This window comes from Denticeps clupeoides, chromosome 14 (assembly GCF_900700375.1).
Source record: "Denticeps clupeoides chromosome 14, fDenClu1.1, whole genome shotgun sequence".
Lineage (NCBI taxonomy): Eukaryota > Metazoa > Chordata > Actinopteri > Clupeiformes > Denticipitidae > Denticeps > Denticeps clupeoides.
Window position 1 is genome coordinate 755,954 of NC_041720.1, and position 13,068 is coordinate 769,021.

The 13,068-nt window shown below is 49.2% G+C and overlaps 1 protein-coding gene across 2 annotated transcripts; it reads left to right on the forward strand.

The window, feature by feature from the left end:
• The first annotated feature begins 684 nt into the window (after positions 1-684).
• On the forward strand, positions 685-12,803 carry LOC114763516 (sodium-dependent multivitamin transporter-like). Of its 2 annotated transcripts, none has more exons than XM_028953260.1 (17): positions 685-761; positions 3,455-3,630; positions 4,123-4,596; positions 4,832-4,897; positions 5,038-5,089; positions 5,187-5,254; positions 5,337-5,491; positions 6,679-6,819; positions 6,918-7,047; positions 7,745-7,833; positions 8,640-8,752; positions 8,835-8,902; positions 9,006-9,092; positions 9,161-9,330; positions 9,490-9,593; positions 9,676-9,797; positions 10,094-12,803. In XM_028953260.1, the coding sequence occupies exons 3-17, from the start codon at positions 4,249-4,251 to the stop codon at positions 10,259-10,261; spliced, it is 1,881 nt and encodes a 626-aa protein (XP_028809093.1). In that variant the 5' UTR covers positions 685-761; positions 3,455-3,630; positions 4,123-4,248; the 3' UTR covers positions 10,262-12,803. The 2 variants fall into 2 exon arrangements, with proteins under 2 accessions (XP_028809093.1, XP_028809094.1); XM_028953261.1 differs by lacking the exon at positions 685-761 and adding an exon at positions 790-982 and having other exon boundaries at positions 10,094-10,261.
• The last annotated feature ends 265 nt before the right edge of the window (positions 12,804-13,068 follow it).

The window sequence follows — 13,068 nt, forward strand, 5'->3', positions numbered from 1 at the left end:
TCGTTTGGCGTTGTCGTCTCCCATCAGGTGTCGCCGCAGCGAAACAAACGTTCCGGTGATCCGCACATTTACACCGGATGCCGTTTACCCGGGTTTCAGACATGCAGCCACAGTGGCTGGAAAAGTTGTGCGTGTCTTCATGACTTCATTGTGCAGTCAAGTTATAACCTGATACGTCCTGGCTGGTTTTTAATATTTGGTAATTGACTAGTTAATTATTATCTATTAGTTCATGTTCACTTGCCCCCATGATCAGAAGGTTGTGGGTTTTTAAATCCGGAGCTGCCACGGTGCCACCGAGGTCCCCTTGATTAAGGTACCGTCCCCACACACTGCTCAGGGCTCCTGTCATGTGCCCACTGTCACCAAGGAAGTGGCCCCGTAATCATAAGGTTGCCGGTTCGAAACCACATTTGCCACCGTCCCCGCATGCTGCTCACCAAGGGTGATGGTTAAGCACAGAGGACACATTTCACTGTGCACCGTGTGCTGTGCTGCTGTGTTTCACAATGACAATCACTTCATTTCACTGTGACACATCTCATGACAACTCGTCACTCTAAATGATTTTCAACGATTCCCGCCAATCCACCTGCCTTCGGATATTAAAACTAATGTTCACGCGTCCATATCTCGGTGACGCGCATCCGCCGCGCCGGAAGCGCCGCCGCGCGTGCTCGCTGTCAAGGAGAAGGGGCGGTCCTCCGCTGCGCGACCCCGCCGTGACCTCGCCGCGTAGCCGCAGTCCGCCAGGCGCTCAGGTGAGGCTTCTTCCGCGTCGCGGTCGGTCCCGTCGCCGAGAGCTCCTTACGGGCCACCCGAGACGGCCGCGGTTACTCGATCATTCTTTCTGGCGATTACTCGGCGGCGGGCGCTCGTAAAAAAAAAACAAAAAAACAGCGCGTTTCCGGCGTGGAGTTAAAACGACCAGCGCGTGTGACGTCACGGACCTCGGCGACGCCGCCCACCTCCCGTTACCATGGTAACTGAGAGGCCATCCTCGGGGCCTACAGGTTACATTTTTACCGCGTAAAATAATCGGTCGGTGTTTCATCAGCGTGCATTTCTGTGATTGTGTTAATTCGTACGATTACTGGCTGAGGTTCCTTCTCATTTATATTTCCAGCATTTACCAGGCGCCCTTATCCAGAGCGACTTACAGTCAGTAGTTACAGGGACAGTCCCCACCTGGGGACACTCAGGGTTAAGTGTCCTGCTCAGGGACACGATGGTAGTAAGTGGGGTTTGAACCCGGGTCTTCTGGTTCATAGGCGAGTGTGGTACCCACTAGGCTACTACCACCCTATACCGTCCTTCTCAGCCTGCAGTAGTTTGTACGTGGACTCGTGTGTGGGAGCATTAAGTCTTCGTCTTTTCCTAATTAAAATATTTAACGTGTGGTTTGGTGCTGATTAATGTCCCATCTTGAAGGCGCAACGTGTCAGATGTGCCCTCCTGGTAAATTTGATAGGGGGCAGTATTTCACCAGATTTATGCAGCATCCATCCCATCATATGGAACAAGTGTTGACCCTGCGTTTGATCATAGTTCTGGGAAAGCAATGACTATTTATTGTGTGAAATTAGGTTGGGGGTCTTTTTTTTTTGGTTTCTTGACAGATTGAATGATGCACACCAGACTGCACACCGTCTCATCAGTAGGATTAGAACTTGCAGGCCTCTGAACTGTGTACTCACTTCATGAATACAAATACATTTGCTGCACAACATTAAAAAATCTGACATTGCCAAAACGAATATTTCTTAAAATTAGCGCCGTTTCAAGAGCGTTGTCCTTTTAGTCGTTGTCTACTAGAAGCCATCAACATCTACAGGGCTCTTGTTGCCTGGCAACCGTGGGACATCCAGGTCCTCTACTGCTGGATTGTAAAAGAAAAAAGGATATCGTGATGCCAGTTGCATGTGGTGGATCGTCAAGGCCATGACGTTGGTCTCAAAATGAGTTATTGACTGATGTGGTTACACCAGTCATCTGCTGACGGTTTCAAACGAATCAATTTCCTGATCGATGGACTGTTCCGATACAGGCTTATACAGTACGTTATGAAACGTGTATAAAAAGCACAAGAACATGGCAGCTGAGGTGGCCAGTCCTTCTGTTTCTGTGATTTTTAAAATTGTACATGTTAATGATGATGAAATATGGTAGAACTTGGCTTCAGTTCCTCGCTCGGTTCTTCTGCTACAGAAAGATCGTGTTCGTTGTCTTTGCGCTAGGTTGAACGGTGTGCCGCGGCGGGAACTTTGCAGGGCTGAGAGTTCCTGTGACGCTGAGTGGCATCAAGTCCGTTTTCTCAGTGTCTCGTTTCAGGTTCCAGCTGGTCTACTGGGCGGAGCAGGTCTGACTCGACACCGTTCCTTTCCGCTCATCAACTTCACCGTGGGACGTGGCTTTCCGGGAAGAATTCCTCCTTTATTAGTGCTTTCTGAATTACGGAAACTCAGATTGGCCGGTCAGGAGTGAGCCCATGACGCCGGGCTTGATCACCACGACTTAGGGGAATCAGAAGGACAGTCCGCCAGGGATTTTTCACATCCAATGCGAATGGTGCTTTACAATCAGTGGTCCGTAAGCAGAAAGCCGTTTTCCACAATTCGCTTTTCTGATTTATAAAACTCTGTTGTCACCATTGCAAACCAACACGCGCTGGTATGTCACTGAAGGTCACTTTATCTCTACAAAATAGCACCAACCAGCTCTTAAGACAAAACATCTTCAGACTCTTGGAGATTAAAAACACCCCGACCTGTCCTTCAAGCAGGACCGTTCCCGGTGACGTTGTGTGAAGCCTGCTCACGTTAAGTTAGCTCTGAAGGGTCCTTCTGGTGACGTTAATCTGGTCGTTTTCCTGCGATGACCCCGAGTGGCTCCCGTAATCCCGTTTACGCGGAGGAGATCAAAGCGTGGGAATCCACATCCCTTTGACCCCCCTCAGGAATATCTCTCGCCATTTCTCTTCCAGAGGGGTGTCGGTTTCGGGCCGCGCTGCTTTGAATGTTTGTGGAGTAATGAAGCAGAGGACCCGGGCTGAGGAGCACCTGACCCCGTACGTAATGGCTCACCGGTTTAGAGCCGAGCGTGACCGCCAGCGCCGCGCGGGTTCTTATTTCTGCAGAGTCACTTTTTTTAACCGTGAACTTTGGAACGGCGTTGGAGCTCCTGGTTCATCTTGGGACTTTCATCCGTGCTGTTGTTGTTGCTCTTCCATGTACAGATAAGAGTGGCCAGTGGTTTATTACATTTATCTATCTGAAGTTCCTGTAATGTGGATCCTTCGTACGTACTGACTAGAGCGGACACGAGGCAGGCACGAGCACGCATAATTGGCGTCACAAGACACGCCCCCTCCCCTCGGCCGCTCTCGGCGTGTCCTCGGACCCGCGGCGTCCCTGTTTGGAAGCGCGCTCACCGCTCTTCTGTTTGGTGCATTTAGGACAAAGGTGGCTTGCATCACTGCAATTGTCCAGCCTTGAAAATAGAACACCACGTGTCCCCTCCCCGCTTGTTCCTGATTGGCTCCCTGGAGGAAGTCACTCCCGCCTCCTGACTAATAAGCGCCCATCGGTGGAAGCAACAGGCTTTCTCTCCAGTCCACCGACGTGACCAAAGGTAGGAGCAACCGGGTCTTCCTTTTCTGAGCCTACGTTTGCTAGATTAGCATTTTTTTGTAATATGTTGGAGGTGAATTAAGATGCGTTATGAAATCTCCAACCTCGACTGTTTCCGTGGATGTTCCTTAGATGTTCCTTGGGTGTTGTTGGGGTGGTTATGCTGACCTAGATCACCCTCCACGCTATCACTCAATTGATTAGGGGCTTTTATCAGGACCTGGGAACGTCTCTGGAGTCCGAGGATTTGATAACTACTGCGGTAGCAAAGGTAGCTTTAAACAGAAAGCGGTTCTACAGTGTTGGTCGGATTGAAGTCACAGTTGAAGTTAAGTTAAAGGAGAAATGTAGAAGATCTAGGGGGCAGTATTTCGCTGGCACATGCTAACTTCCAAGAGGACCATGATGAACATGAAAGTGATCTGTGATGCAGCACTTGCACACTCGGCTTGCAGTCGATCGTTCTAATCTAGCGTCCTGATTCTCTTTCTAGTCCCGTCCATTCCTGCAGACGCCTTCAAGAGTCACCAACAAGGAACAGTAGAAGGAAACCTATGGTTTGGAATCCACAGACGCTGTCCTGATCCACTTGGGCTGCGCCCCTACCGCAAGGAGGAACATGGGAGACGTCGTCCAGATGCACTTCTCCACCGTGGACTACGTGATCTTCGCCCTCCTGCTGGTGGCCTCCTCCGGCATCGGCCTGTTTTACGCCTTCTCGGGCGGCCGCCAGCGGACCACGCAGGAGTTCCTGCTGGCCGACCGCAGCATGAGCTGCCTGCCCGTCTCGCTCTCGCTGCTGGCCACCTTCCAGTCGGCCGTGGCCATCCTGGGCGCGCCCTCCGAGATCTACACCCACGGCACCCAGTACTGGTTCCTGGGGTGCTCCTACTTCCTGGGCCTCCTCATCCCTGCCCATGTCTTCATCCCGGTCTTCTACAGGCTCCGCCTCACCAGTGCCTACCAGGTACCGCCTGGGAGTGGGAGGGGAGTGGCCAAGGGGAGTGGCTAATTTGCAAACAAGGTTGCTGTTTGATTGTCCATTTATGCAGATACCTTTTTTTTTTTTTTTTTACTTTTTGCAATGCAGAGGAGGTCTCCTCAGAGTTTTTTTAATTGTAGGAACTGGGACACGGTGAGGAATGACGAATGCGCTCTGATGGCTCTGTGTGTGTGTGTGTGTGTTTGCTCTCCCCACACAGTACCTCGAGCTCCGCTTTAACAAGACGGTCCGGATTTGTGGAACTGTGACTTTCATATTCCAAATGGTGAGAGGCATTTATTCCCTCCCATTTGTTTCTGTGATTTTAGCGGCGTAAAGGTGTGTTATGTGTCTTGACTGTGACTTTAAGACCACATAAATGTATTTATTTATACTGTGCTGTCTGGATCCTTCTGCCTCTGGCAGGTCATTTATATGGGAGTGGTGCTGTATGCTCCGGCCCTGGCTCTAAATGCAGGTATGAGCCTGAGCAGATGTCTGTTCTGTGCTTCCTTGCATCAATTTATGCAATTATTGGACTAATTGTGTGTGGGTTTTTGCTCATATTTTTGCAGTGACTGGATTTGACCTCTGGGGGGCAGTGCTGGCCATGGGGCTCGTTTGCACTTTGTACACGACGCTGGTGAGACTTATTTACTTTGTTCTTTTAAATGAAGGCTTGACGCGGATGACCTCTGACCTTCCCACGCTCCGTGTGGCGGCAGGGAGGCCTGAAGGCCGTGATCTGGACGGACGTGTTCCAGACCATCGTCATGTTCGCAGGGCAGCTGGCGGTGATCGTGGTGGGCGCGCACCAGGAGGGGGGCATCGCTGAGGTGTGGAGGAAGGCTCGCAATGGGAGTCGCATCGCGGGCTTGGAGTGAGTCCTCAGCACCCAGACGCAGTAAACCGGTCCCTCATCTGGAGGTTTATTGTGCCAAAGTCACGTGGGGCGGGTTCAAGAACACTGATTAGATTTCTTTCTCAGAACGCACGGGAAACTGCGGATATGACCGCTGTGAAGGCCTAGGCAGGTAAAGGGGTGACAATAACGCTGATTATTTCTTATGGTTCCCTATGATTGTACAGCAAGTAGAGGTTTCAGAATTAGAATTGCATTTATTGCGATTCTAAGTATGTGAGTGATCTCATGAATTCATGCAGACTCGTTTTAGGTCTGGAAACGGCAGCCGTAAATAAAATGAAGAGAATTTGGTTCTTGGTTTGTAAAAAAAAACCTGCATGGAAGCTTTACCTGAAATGTTGCCGTCCACACACGCTGCTTTAACCCCCCTCCACACCTGTAGGTGGCGCTGTAACTCCCCGCTCGCCTTCTTCGGCGTCTAGTTAAACGCGTCGTTGTTCTCCAGCCTCGTCTTTTGGTTAGAGATGTGCGGCGTAGAGAGGAGCGTGTTCACCGCCATTGTGGTGTGCAGGACGCGTTTGGGGTTAAAGGTCAGGTTGGAAGGCGGGCTGACACGTCCGCGTTTTCGCCAGTCCACACGGATACGCGGGAACCCCGTTTTACGCCGTCTCCGAGTGAACGCCCCCCAGAGGGGTCTTCTTGCACGATTTGTGCAGCAGAACGTGAACAACATGGCTGTTCAGACACCTCCTGGCCTGTTCGGTCCCTGGGCGAACGCCCCCTCTGGCATGAACGAGAGCTACTTCGTGCCGCTCCAGCCAGTCAGAGAATCTCCGAAGCAGCCATGATGTCAGCTGCCCATGTCGCCCTTTTATAGAATGTAACGTAGTCGGTGTCCAGCTTGTACAGCGGCGTAAATTTACTAAAACAACTTAACACACAGACGTTAATGTCTAAGCCGCTGGCAATATGGCACCCTGGAGACTCGCCTATGAACCCGAAGACCCAGGTTCAAACCCCACTTACTACCATCATGTCCCTGAGCAAGACACTTAACCCTGAGTGTCTCCAGGGGGGGACTGTCCCTGTAACTACTGACTGTAAGTCGCTCTGGATAAGGGCGTCTGGTAAATGTAAACCGGCCAGTAATTGCTCTACCGCTCTGTAGTTTATAAAGCGCCGCTCGTCTGATTCTCCCACAGCCTGAACCCCGACCCCCTGGAGCGGCACACCTTCTGGACCCTGGGGGTGGGGGGCGTCTTCCTCATGCTGGCCCTGTATGGGGTGAACCAGGCCCAGGTGCAGCGGTACCTCAGTTCCCGCACCGAGAAGGAGGCCGTCATGTGAGTGTGACCGGGGAAGGCGGTTCCCGCCCGTGCTGCGGCTATGGTTCAGCTCAGGTGACGTTGTGGCTCTTTCTTCTTTCCATTTTTATTCCAAGGTCGTGCTATGCAGTGTTTCCATGCCAGCAGATCGTGCTGACGCTGGGCTGCTTGATGGGACTGGTCATGTATGCTCGATACGGGGAGGAGAGTCCTCTCGATAAGGGCTATGTGAAGACCAATGACCAGGTTTGTCTTCGGGAGCACATTATAATAATTCAGACATATTAAATGAAAGATGGAGGGGGAACAAAAATATTACAGCATTTACCAGACACCCTTATCCAGAGCGACTTACAATCAGTCATTACAGGGACAGTCTCCCCCTGGAGACACTCAGGGTTAAGTGTCTTGCTCAGGGACACTACTAGCACCCCTACATCAGTTGGTGGAAATGGCCCTTGGCCTCAAGCCACGTCTCCAGGGTGCCATGTTGCCAGCGGTTTAGACATTAACGTCTGTGTGTTGCGTTATTTTAGTAAATTTACACCGTTATACAAGCTGGACACCAACTACGTTACATTCTATAAAAGTGTTGCATCTTCAGCCAAGGAAAGAGATAATAAAATATTAACAGAAATGTCTCACTTTAGTGACATACTGTAGTTTAGTGAGTACTGTAGTGGTCAATTTTTTACATATTGTTCCACTTCATTTTACATTTAGAGCATTTACCAGATGCCCTTATCCAGAGCGACTTAGTCAGAATTTACAGGGACAGTCCCCCCTGGAGCAACTTAGGGTTAAGTGTCCTGCTCAGGGACACGATGGTAGTAAGTGGGAAATGAACTTCCACTTCATTTGGCTGAAATTAAAATCTTTATTGAATAATGTCCCTCCTACGTGGTCTTTTTTTTTTTTTTTTTTTTTTATTTCTCTCCTCTAGATGGTGCTGTACTTCGTCATGGACGTGCTGGGACAGCTCCCCGGCCTTCCAGGACTGTTTGTAGCCTGTCTGTTCAGCGGGGCTCTGAGGTGAGACCGTAGCGGGCGATAGAGCTGTTAAACGAGTCGGTAAACGAGCGGTCTGGTCTGTAGTACCTGTCCTTTCTGCTTGTATATCTGTTTCGCATGTTCACAATTTGTTTTACTGAATGCTAATTGGTTTTGTGAAATAAATCGGCCACCGTCGTCAGGTGATGCTCTTTAATTACCGTGAGAGAGATGCGAAAATGCTGAGGAGGTGAAATGGATGCGGTTACCCTGGCGATGGGGCAGTGGTGGCCTAGCGGTTAAGGAAGCGGCCCTGTAATCAGAAGGTTGCCGGTTCGAATCCCGATCCGCCAGGGTGCCACTGAGGTGTCACTGAGCAAAGCACCGTCCCCACACACTGCTCCCCGGGCGCCTGTCATGGCCGCCCACTGCTCACTCAGGGTGATGGGTTAAATGCAGAGGACAAATTTCACTGTGTGCACCGTGTGCTGTGCTGCTGTGTATCACGTGTGACAATCACTTCACTTTAAAGCCGCACGTTTCCTTTTCCCGCTTTTTCCCTCAGCTTTTAAAAAGCTGGACTTGTCGGGTCGGGCCTAACTTTTTACATTTAGGGCATTTACCATACGCCCTTATCTACAGCGACTTACAGGGACAGTCCCCCCCTGGAGACACTCAGGGTTAAGTGTCCTGCTCAGGGACACGATGGTAGTAAGTGGGGTTTGAACCTGGGTCTTCTGGTACATAGTTGAGTGTGTTACCCGCTAGGCCACTACCACCCAGTAGTTTTTAGGCCAGATTACAGCTCTAGGATCCGTGCTCCATGCACATTTGCTCGCTCTCTGCAGCACGATCTCATCTGCGTTCAATTCCTTGGCGACCGTAACGATGGAGGACCTGATCAAGCCCCACTTCCCCCAGATGAAGGAGTCCCGGGCCACGCTGATCTCCAAAGCCCTCGGTGAGTGCTGCACTTCACCCCTCCGCCACCTTGAAAAACACAGTTCAGTCCGCCTGACCGACCGGCCCGATTCCTCCACCAGCGCTGGGTTACGGCCTGGTGTGCCTGGCCATGGCCTACATCGCCTCCCTGATGGGCTCCGTGCTGCAGGTGAGGTCTCCTCGCTGGACATGCTCTGGAATGCATTCGGCAGGATGTTCTCGATGGTGAACTGTTGCCTGTCTTCTCCCACTCGCTCCACTTCCTGCTTCAGGCGGCGCTCAGTATTTTCGGGATGGTGGGTGGTCCGCTCCTTGGCCTGTTCTGTCTGGGAATGTTCTTCCCCTGGGCTAACTCCATCGTAAGTGCAGCTCTGGCCAGACCCTGACACCAAGAAACGAATTTCCGAATTAATTAGCGTCCCCGCAGGGCGCCGTGACGGGCCTGGTGGCCGGCCTGCTCATGGCTTTCTGGGTGGGCATCGGCAGCTTCGTCGGTCGCGTGTCGGCCAGCGCCCCTCTGCCGCCGCTGAATGTCACTGTGCCCAATGTGACTGCTGTCGCCATGACAACCATGGGCCCTGTCACTCTGAAGCCCAGGTCAGTCCAAACTCATTATTAACATACTAATAGTTCAAATGTAAAAAAAAAATATATATACAGTGAAATGTAGAATGATCGATCAGAATTTTTACCATATAATGTCACCAGCATGTAAAATGTGTAAGTGGATTATTAACTTTGTCGTGTGCTTGTCAGGCCCAGTGGACTGCAGGCCCTGTACTCCCTGTCCTACATGTGGTACAGCGCTCATAACTCCACCACCGTGGTGCTGGTGGGGCTGGTGGTGAGCCTCCTCACTGGTAGGACATCGCATTTTAATCATCTGTATCAAATAAGTGCTGTATTGCTGCATTGTGGGTAATTGACGCTCAAACATCCCAGGTCCCATGAAAGAGAAGGAGTTGACCCCAGGCACCGTGTACCCACTGCTGGGGAACCTGCTGTTCTTCCTGCCAGAACGATTCAGGGAGAAGCTCTGCTGCATTATGCCACTGGAGGACAAGGTGACGAACCTGCAGTAATTCAAATTCAAATTTTATTTGTCACATACACAGTCATGCACAGTATGGTATGCAGTGAAATGCTTTTTTGCGACTGCTACAGACCACAATATTGCAAATATTGAAATTATACAATGAAAACCAATATGCAAATATTGCAAACATTACACTTTTACGTCTTTAACATAAAATATGTGTAACAGGTGGGGTGAATGTGTGCAAATGAGTGGAAAAACTATGTATAAAAAATAATAAAATTTTCTTTTTTTTTTTTTTTTTATTCTTTCTTCCACCTGCAGTCGAAGATGATAGACAGACAGCCCTACCAGATGGCGCAGAAGGAGAACAACGGTGTAGCTCACCCCAAAGAAGAGGAAAAACTGGGCGAAGGGGAGACCTCGGCAGGGGCGGATGAAGAGACCATCTCGTGTCCTTTGACCCACATGGTACAGGAGACGGCCTTGTGACCTCGTATCCCCACCACCAGGCTTGTGGAAGTAGAGCGGTGGACGAGGGTGAAGATGAGGCCACGGTCTCTGTTTAGCTTCTTGTCGAGGTGTCTACGTGTTTTCCAGTCCCCGAGTCATTTAATAGTTTCTTCAAATATCATTTTATTCCACAACTGTGGAACGTCGTGTTTGCAGGTTCGAGCATCTGCACTGCCTGGTGTGCGGCAGAAGATAAAAGAGAACGGAACAGGCATGGTTCACTAGAACATAGAATCCATTCACCTGTCACCTGCCTAAATCCAGGAGGTCCCCTCTGACCCATCTTGGCGTGGCCTCCACTAGACCCCTGAATGGGTCAGAGTTGCTAGATCTGGAGAATTTAAACCATTTTTGCAGAGTCAGCCTGTACTGCCACCGGTCTCCGTGAAGTGGCTGCCCACGACCTTCTCAGGCCCCTTGGAACACCTTTGGAAGGTCCTGAACGCTGCAGACTGGAAACATCCCACGAGAGCAGCCGTCCCATGTCTTCCTGCGCTCCCACAGCCAGGTCCCACTTTCACCAGTTCATCAGTGTTATGCCTGGTTGGTGCATTCATTTGGTTCGTTTAAGCAGGTTCGGAAAGAGCTAGACTCATGTGAGAAGAAAAAAAGAACCATGGAAGCGACCATCTTCATCTGAAAACCTGAAATCTTAAAGTGTCCATGTGTCCAAAGTGTCCATGTTCTTATTTTATTACATTTCTAGTCTGTTTTTTTTTTTTTTTTTTTTTTTTTTATTGCAACAACCTTGGACCAACGTTCTCTCACCTCTGACTGCTGAGGTCTGAATGGGGCTGAGGACTGAGCTTTCAGGACACAAATTGAGCCAATCAGAAGCGCTTTAGCCTTTCAGGAACGGCAACGTGCCAAATGGGTTCGACAGGACCATAAGTAACGTGTCATTCTACCCGTCATCGTTCATCAAGCGTTCGTCCCGAGTCCTTCTCGCATTTCCACGTCTCCCCTTTAATATTCATGTCTTAGCTGTTCTCAGATCAGGTCTTATGCCTCGATGCGGGAATAATGATGATGATGATAATAATAATAAGGGTTCAATACCTGCTGCACAGACGCCAGCCGTGCAGTCGTCATCACTCCTCCTTCTGCGTCGCTCTGTCATCGTCGCGTGGAAACTGGTCCTAGCCCTCCTTTCCATCTCCATGGCTGTCCTGGACGTGGCATGTAGTTGACGTTCTCGTGGGGTTGGCATGGCAGCCCGGTGCTGTGTTGTTTTTGTGTGTTCTCCGTGTTGCGTGTGGTAATTGTGAACTATTTTCTGTTCGGGTTGGTTGTCTTTTTGTGAGGAACATTCTCCATCATCTCATCAAGGTTCAGCATGAAGAACCGGACCTCTCTTAAGCCATAAAGTCTTGACCTGCCTTTTATTGTGATGCTGGATGGAATGTTGAGTCCATGAGGAGATTTTAAAGGTTCTACTTTCAGACGTGTTGTGACCGATTTTCTGTACATTTTTTAAAAGATCTTGTAAACTGATTTAGTATTTTTATGACTTTTTTTTTTTTTTTTTTTTTATACTGTTCTGGGAGGATTGGGGCATTTTTGAACAGACTTGGCCAGAAGCGAGACTATTCTCTCAACACTAAGTATAGCAGCAGGCCGCTTGAAGATGAACGTGTTTACAGGAACACTGATGATTTATGGAAGCACAGATCCTATCAATCTTCTCTAAATGAGCGTGTATTTTAATTCCCAGCCTATGAACTGGACCTCCTCAGACCTTCTCCAAGTCTGGTACGAAACAGAACGCGTGTCTCGGTTCTCCGAGGTTGGCCTTAAAAAGCGATGGTTCTCAGTCCTAAAGAAACAAAAAAAAAAAACAACCCTGTACACTGTGTCCAAATATGCAGAGCAGAGAAGATGTGTATATTTTTTATTACTGGTGTATATTGAATGCTGGACTTGCATTTATATTTGGTTTCGTTTGATGTCTTGTGCCTGAAGTTACTTGAATACGACGACTCGAGTAGGACCCTTGAAATAGAAGCAGTTCAAAGGTCAGCGAGATCAGCCTGAGGACTATTCATTTATTTCTTGTGTAGCCCAAAATCACATACAGTACGTCTCAATGGGCTTTGACAGGCCCTACAGTTGACGTCCCCCCCACTTGACCTATTCTTTGGTTAAACCATCTAGCTAAATTGATCTTTTGTTGCTGACCGGTCAGGTCGGTTGAAGTGTTTGCAGGACACGCCCACACCCCATTGGTTATTTCTCTAATCGAAACAGGACTTCGAGGAAGTAGTCACACTATAAAAGGCTTGTCCAACCATCTCTTCACCCAAGTCGTCGCGACGGAAATAAATATTACGTTGCGCTGATATTTATTTTTGAAATAATTTTCCATTTCCCTCTCGTGTCCATTCCAAATTCCACAAGCAGTGAAGTCTGACCAGCTTACTGCTTTGGCCGTGCCTTCATTCACCGCCTCTTCGCTGGTCTCTGGAGTTCAACGCGAACTTGGTAAAGCACACGAAGAGGCACCGCTGTTCGTCTAAATAGCGATGAGTTTTTTTTTTTTTTTTTTTTTAAGACGTAATAATTCTTCTTGTTGTATGAAGATCCACTCTGTGCCACCAGATGAAATTCTATATGTAACAGTAATGGAATCAAGTGTTTGTAGTATTTTGAAGAATAAAAACCTGCTGTCCAATGTGTTTTATGGGATCTGGTTTTTAATAGTATGATTTTTTCTGAGCATCGTTCTATACGTTCGGCGCTCTGTAGAAAGCTCCATATTAATAAAGACTGATGTTGCATCAGAGTGT